Source organism: Curcuma longa, chromosome 15 (assembly GCF_044706935.1).
Source record: "Curcuma longa cultivar G26 ecotype Majalengka, Jawa Barat chromosome 15, ITB_CL_G26_1.1, whole genome shotgun sequence".
Lineage (NCBI taxonomy): Eukaryota > Viridiplantae > Streptophyta > Magnoliopsida > Zingiberales > Zingiberaceae > Curcuma > Curcuma longa.
Window position 1 is genome coordinate 5,218,867 of NC_133875.1, and position 7,194 is coordinate 5,226,060.

The 7,194-nt window shown below is 37.0% G+C and overlaps 1 protein-coding gene across 1 annotated transcript; it reads right to left on the minus strand.

The window, feature by feature from the left end:
• Positions 1–220: 220 nt before the first annotated feature.
• LOC141845900 (ABC transporter G family member 45-like) lies at positions 221–7,190 on the minus strand (the record flags this gene model as incomplete). Its single annotated transcript, XM_074733903.1, has 13 exons — positions 221–540; positions 622–876; positions 1,731–1,902; positions 1,973–2,200; positions 2,283–2,416; positions 2,488–2,571; positions 4,010–4,300; positions 4,470–4,802; positions 4,897–5,072; positions 5,952–6,117; positions 6,405–6,508; positions 6,623–6,783; positions 6,880–7,190. Coding segments are annotated over 13 exons (2,685 nt in total), but the record flags the coding sequence as incomplete, so codon positions are not given.
• Positions 7,191–7,194: the final 4 nt, after the last annotated feature.

Consider the following 7,194-nt stretch of genomic DNA (forward strand, 5'->3'; position numbering starts at 1 on the left):
TCAATTTAATTGATCAATTCTAACTAATGTATGGCTTGCCAATCTGATAAATACAAAAATGATTGCCTTCTCTGTTTCTTGTATCTACTCCATATAAAGCTTGATTTTATTCAACAATATGCCGTAGATGTTGAACAATTGAAAGGGCTGTATTACAGGTTGAGGCTATCACTAACTGTCATATGCTATTTTGTATAAACCAACTCCATGTCTTCTTTTATCTGGAGTTGATTGAAACTAAATCTTGGTTGCACAAAACATACAGTTCAGCTATCTTCTCTGAAAATTCAGATACTTGATGCTGAAGCCAAATACAAACAGAAATAACACGATTATTGCAAAGTGTAGGGACACAATGAGTGGCAGATAGCTCTCTTGTACCCCAAAATATTGCTTGAGAAACTCCTTCACTAACATCTTGATCCCGTCCACAATTTCCAAACTGTCATCATCGTCACCTAGCTGTGTAACCATTAGACCATAAACAGTCCATGCAGCAGGATCAGCCCAATAATACCATCTCCACCAAATTGGTATCATCTGAAACATAAACACCATCAACATATGTTGGAATAGGTTGTAGTATCAACACAAGCTGCAGAAGTACCAAATACCATATACCTTTTGAGGAATGAAGAATCCGGAGAAGATATTCCATGTAACAAAGAGGAAAAAGGAGAGAAGCGCAGCTATTTCTTGGTTCGGTGTTAGTGAGATTGTCATCATTCCAAAGAGAGCAAAATAGACAAAACTCAAGACCAAGAACAGAATGAACCAGAAGAACTTGGCCACTGTAAATGGGAATCCAATCATTGGATAAACAATGGCTGAGAAAATTAAAGCTTGGCTCACAACGTAAGGAATCTCAATGGCCACCTGAAAATTAGAAGTCATTGAGGGGGGTGTAGGTCAATTTTGCAAAGGGCAGTATCTATAAACTAAGATATTCTTGTTTTGCAAACCAAAATATTCTACTGGGCACTCCAAGTTCTCATAATAGAAGCATCAGAATGGTTGTTGGTCAGGATGAGTAATATGAGATTTTCAATTTTATATTATGTTTAGAAAGTACTGAGACAAGTGTCATGTATCAGATGGAAGAAGTGATTCATGTAGCATTCTAGTGGGATCAACCTCATACTTTTCTAAACCAATCTTGCTAGGGCATCAAATATTTGAACTGGTCATTCTATATATCTGCAAATATATCTCAGTTATTCATTAGAAGCTAAACTTAGATTGACATAATAGAAATTGAAACAGACATGACACATACTTTGGTGCTTTTTACTACAATTTTGTACGCCAAAGAGTTACAATCATAATTTGTAATCTAATAATTTGGTGGTGTCAAACATAAATATTTTATGGGTGCAAGAGCTTATTCTTTTATTGATTTTTCATGCTTGCAATGAAGCACTTATGAATTTTAGTGGTGTAAGTCATTCCAACAGAGGAATATTTGGCTCTGCCACTGACTTCAAGGGCCTCAAGGACCTTTATATTGTGTCAATTCTTGTAGGTGTTTTTTGCATCCTCTAAATTGAAGAATTTTACTAGTGTTATAGAAGTTGTAGATAGATCAATTTCCTGAATCCTATTATATGAGAGTTTATTAAAAAAAAGGATTGCAGAAAAATAGCTATGAAAAAACTTTTCTAGGATATTTTACTCTTTTAGGTAGTTGTTCATCCACCTGTGTCTATGATTATATTAATTAGCAGTTGTACCTGAGCTATGGCATATGGCATAGAAGAATACATCCCAGCTGCCTTTTCACGGTAAAATACAATCCTCTCCCTTTCCACAATAGGCTGTACTCCATTAGCATTTGCGTATCCAATAAACAGTGCTGAGCCATATATTGCTCCTAGAATATTGAAAATATCTTGTGGTGTGTCTCTGTTTTTTTATTACAAATTATTAGTCAACAATAAAATTAGAGTAAATAGACTGAGTCTTGGTTTCTTACCTTCTAGAGCCAATTTTAAAGAATACTAAACCAAATAGAAGTGATACTGAGAATGTGACGATGAAACGAACTACATTATGCTCTGGATTCTTCCAGTAAGATCTATGTTGTTTCCACAGGCAGGATATACACTGAGATGAAAAACTTTGTGTATTTTTGAATTTGAAGTGAAGGTCTTCTGTGTTAGTCTGTCTTTCACTCAATTCATCAACCAGGTCATTGTTGTCTCTGAGGAATGCAAGAAGCACATTATCAAATTGATCAATGATGCTTGTTTATACATCTACCAAGTTGGATATGGTAAACTTACTTGTGAAGTGATGAATTGCAATATATAGTTCCAAAATCTATGCCAAGCTTATACTCCATGGCAGGAGAAGTGACACGTAACATCCATGTTGCAGGATTTTGACCATCTATGAGCATTGGTACTCCTGGTATAGCCTGAAAAAAACATAATACGTGGTTAAACATGTTCTTTCTCCTGGTAAACTGGCTGTAGTGATTTTTCTTACTTCAAAGTATTGTCTCATGTTCCTCGATAAATTGCCCAAAGGTCCACTGTATATCAGTTGCCCTCCTCTTTTCATTAAAAGTAACTGAAATCACAAAATCAACAAGTTCAACCATCAACCTTTTTGGGGTACAGGAAGGAATAAGTTGCACACGGAACTTCTATACAGTGTCTTAAATATCTGTATGTAGTCCTAATACCTACTTATTCTCTGGTCTCTGTCCTACTATGAAACAAAAGCTTTAAATTCTTGCCTAGTCTGTGTTTCCTTGTTGGACAACAGCTATCACATACTTTGTGGACATATCCTATGCCTTCAAGCATATTCAATTACATCTCATCATCATTTTATTGATGTTCTTAATACATCTTTTACTTTGTGATTCTTATTAAATTATTGTGAACATGATGCTTAGTACCACACCTATGTTTGTGTTTCATATCCAATATATCAGCTAGCACAAGAAGCCTCTGTAGGGATCTGCATGTGCCTAAAAACAATTTTAGCTGCATACAACGTAGCGGAAAAGGATCCCTCCAGAAGATCCATGCCAAACCGTATTCGTTTTACCGATTCTATCTACTGGAATCGAGGTTACCTTCGATGCGAGCCCTTCGCAATCCCGACAGCAACTCTTACCTTCAAAGGTTGACGGATCTTAGCACGATCAATGTATTCGTGCCTCCACGGTATCCACACGAACACTGAGATGGAGAGGAACCAGATCATGGTGCTAGCCACAATACTAGGTTCGGCCAAGGTAGAAGAGAAGAGGAAGAAGACCAATAGTCCTTCTCTCAGGAGCCTCTCATCCCTTTTTATATCCAACCATAGAATATGAAGGGTTTTTGGCTCTTGGGATTCCATGGAATTAATACTTTTTAATAATCTTGCATGTCATGCATGATGATCATGCAACCCTTTTAATGATGCTCATGCAACCCTCTTAATGATGAGGGAATTAATACCCTATTAATCTCATGCATGATGATCATGTAACCCTTTAATGGATTGATTTGACTTGAGTCCAACTTCAGTCTCACTCGATGATTGAATTGGCACTAAGGGCTGGCACTAACAACCTCTAATTTCTGACTACAGTTAATGGTTTATATGATGTGTCATGGTTTTAATAATACTAGCAAGGGCGGAGCCACTCAATCTGCTACTCGGGCTTTAGCCCGGGGGGCCCAACGAATTTATCATTTAAAATTATTATAGAAAAATTTAAAAATATAGGAAGAAAAAGAGATAGCCCGGGGAGCTTGGGATTAGCCCGGAGGCTACTCATTTTTCTGGCTCCGCCATTGAATACTAGTCTCTTTGAAAAGGAAGAGAATTACTTTCATGTATATATGCTAAAGTGTTCAAATAGTCTATTGATTCCCTTGCTGGTAGTGTGCACAACTAACTTATAGCATGATAAGAAAGCTTGTTTGATTAGGAAAATGTGGAAGGCAGCTATGTGCTCGGTAAATACCTCTAATACTAATAGACTAAACTGGTCAGCTTTGGTAAATACCTCATCGAAAGCTTCAAATATCTCAATGCTTGGTTGATGGATTGTGCAGACAATTGTTCGCCCGGTGTCAGCTGCCTTTCTAACTGTTCTCATGACAATTGCTGCAGCTCTAGCATCTAAGCCTGTTGTGGGTTCATCCATGAATATGATAGAAGGGCTTGAAACTAACTCCACTGCAATTGTTAGACGTTTGCGCTCTTCTGCTGCAAGGCCATTTACTCCTGGTAAACCTACCATTGCGTTCTTCAGTTCCTTTAGCTCAACCAGTTCCATAACTTCATCTATGAATATCTGAAGCAGAGGAAAAAATATAGAGTTGATTTACTTGAGAAAACAGAGGTATGACAGTATGCATGAATTGTGCCAATGTAAGCATTGCATGCAAAAGAATTGGTCATTTTGCTTGTTAAATGCTCTAGTTTTTGTTGGTTTTCTGGAACCATGATTTGGGATTACTTACACTTCTTGTGTATGTGTCTATGTCTGATGGAAGACGAAGCCGTGCTGAGTACCATAAAGATTCTAGAACGGTTAGACAAGGAGAGTGAGTATCTGATTGTTCACAATATCCTGAAATCCTGGCAAATGTTTCCTGCTTTTTTGGATATCCTGATATCTTGATGCTTCCTTCAATGTATCCTGCTGTTTTTCTTCCAGCTAAAACATCTAGTAATGTAGTCTTTCCAGCACCTGTCACTCCCATTAGTGCAGTTAGTACTCCGGGCCTGAAGACTCCAGAGACTTGCCGTAGCAACTGAAGCTTATCCTGCTTCACTCCAGCTTGCTTCAGTTGCTATAAACAGTTAGAGAGGAGCTTAGTCATATAACATACTAGGTGCACAAAATAACCAATCTTGTGTCTGAAATGATAAAATTTAGCCATTTACCTTAGGCATGTCTACATAATAATTAATATTTTTGAATGCTACGGTCAGAGGTTGAAATGGTAGAGACATCCTTCTCTGGGGTGTTGCTTGAGCTGTTAACGCTTGGGCATCATCTACATTAACCTTCTTGAAATCTGTAGGTGCCATATGTATGTTGGATCGACTTCTCAATGGAGCTGCATTTGTTGGAGGAATTTATTAAAAGAAACTTGATTGGGTATCATTCCACACATGAGACTAAAGATGGATGCCATAAATCAATCATCCTATCTGCTGAAAGATCTATGGTTCAAATCAGTCTCGAAACAAAAAAAAACAATTTGAACTTTGAAGTAGTTTTTGCATGTTTCGTCATGTCAATGTGGAATCAGTTTTCAACAGCATTTCTGCAGTGAACTATTATGATCATCAAGCTGAGTTTGCTCATCTCCTAATTATTTGAGGTTTGCTACCTGAAAGGGAATATCACTAGTAACATTTTGTAGCAAATCATATTGTAGTTTTTAAAAAACATTGGTGCTTATTGCATGTTAGCCTCATAATGCTGAGAAAAAATTGAATTACCTAATTGGAAGGTCATTTCCCCTGCTCATAGGTTTTGGCTTTAATATAAAAACACCCAAAACCCACCAAACTCAGCTCATGCCTGGTCAAACACTACTCACAGCAGAAATCCAATTCTCATAGATGTAAACAAATTTTTGCTACCTCTGGAAGCCCAGTTTGTCATTGTAAAGCAGAAGTTTATGCTAGAAGCTGAAATTAACCAAAGACTATTTTGTAACTGTTTGTACTTTATTGAGATACATTTCTAACTCAAAAATTAGCAAGGAAAATATGTCTAATTTTGTATGAATACACAGTCATGCTATTTTGTGATTTTCTATCGAACTTTTAGATGCTCTAAATGCTGTTAACAGGTTGAATTTTCATTCTGAAGCTTTTGTCCTGGGTAGTTCACCATTATTCAGGATATATGCTTGTTAAACTCTAGATAGTATTCTAGATAAACATATGCAAGTGTACGCTTGAAGATGAGATCTGGGAATTTATACCTCGTAGGTATTCAAGTGCAACAATGCTGAGAATGTTGAAAACCAGAGCAAAGGCAAGCAAGATCGCTACAGAGTACCAGTACCAGTGCCACTCTGTTAACATTCCTCTTTGTCTCAGAATGGTCTTTCCAACTGTATCTTCGGTGCTTCCTCCATTGTCAAATTTCTGTTAGAATAATTGCAGATAGTGAGTTATCCCATTGAATAAGGAAGCATTACTAGTTTAAGAATTTAAGCATTATTAATTATATTTTCTTCTGAAATTACAAATGGATAAGCAGAAGTATCTATTAATCTTGTGAAAGCATGTATAAATTGCTTTGCTCATTTTGTCATCAGAAGGCTATGACTGTGGAGTCATAAACTTTTCTTCATATGCATATTCAGTGCTTTGCAGAACATATACTCTAGCTACAAGTTTCAAGCAATGAGTTTATTGCCTTAATAGCTTACCATACTCCATCTTTGGTCAAGAAATTCATTGATTGCTACAGCATTCTGACCATATGTCAAAGGCGATAACCAATAGCCCCAGACCAACCATGATTGAATAGCATCTGTTTTCAACGTATTAAACAAATATTTAATGATTAGGAAAAAAAGGCTAAAGCAGGATAGGAACAGATTTACATCTTATAATACAAAAAGTGAGAAACCATAAGTAAACTAACCTTTGGATATGACAAAACCTCCTAGAATGTAGACAGCCACTAAAGTGGCTGCCCCTAGTGTGTTAGCCATCAGCTGTGTTCTTCCGATAACCGCTATAAAGCGGAAAAGTGACATCGACATCTGATGCACACAAAATAATGCCAAGAACTGTAGCAAGAATCTGCAATGGAACAAATATATGTTTTTTTTTCAATTCATTGCAATAGTTATGTCCACCATATCAAGATTGAGGAACAAGGTATATGTGTGGGCCTACCTAATTGCTGATGGTGCAAAGCCAATCACATAGTATGTCAGACTTGTCCATAAACCTGCTTCAACAAATGAGGCTGGGAGGCTGAGGATTGTAATAGGTAAAAGGAAAGCCCATCCTGGCAGAAATAGTACTTCCCTCTGCTTGTAATAGATAGGAAGTCTTCTGATGATAATTTGCAATTCTGTCATACCATTGAATTTTACCATCACCACTCCACCAAATATTGCTCCTAGATAATGGTAACCATCGATTACTGTCTGATGCTTCATTGTTGTTCGGAGGAAAATTGTCATAGTAATAAATGCCAGCAAGATG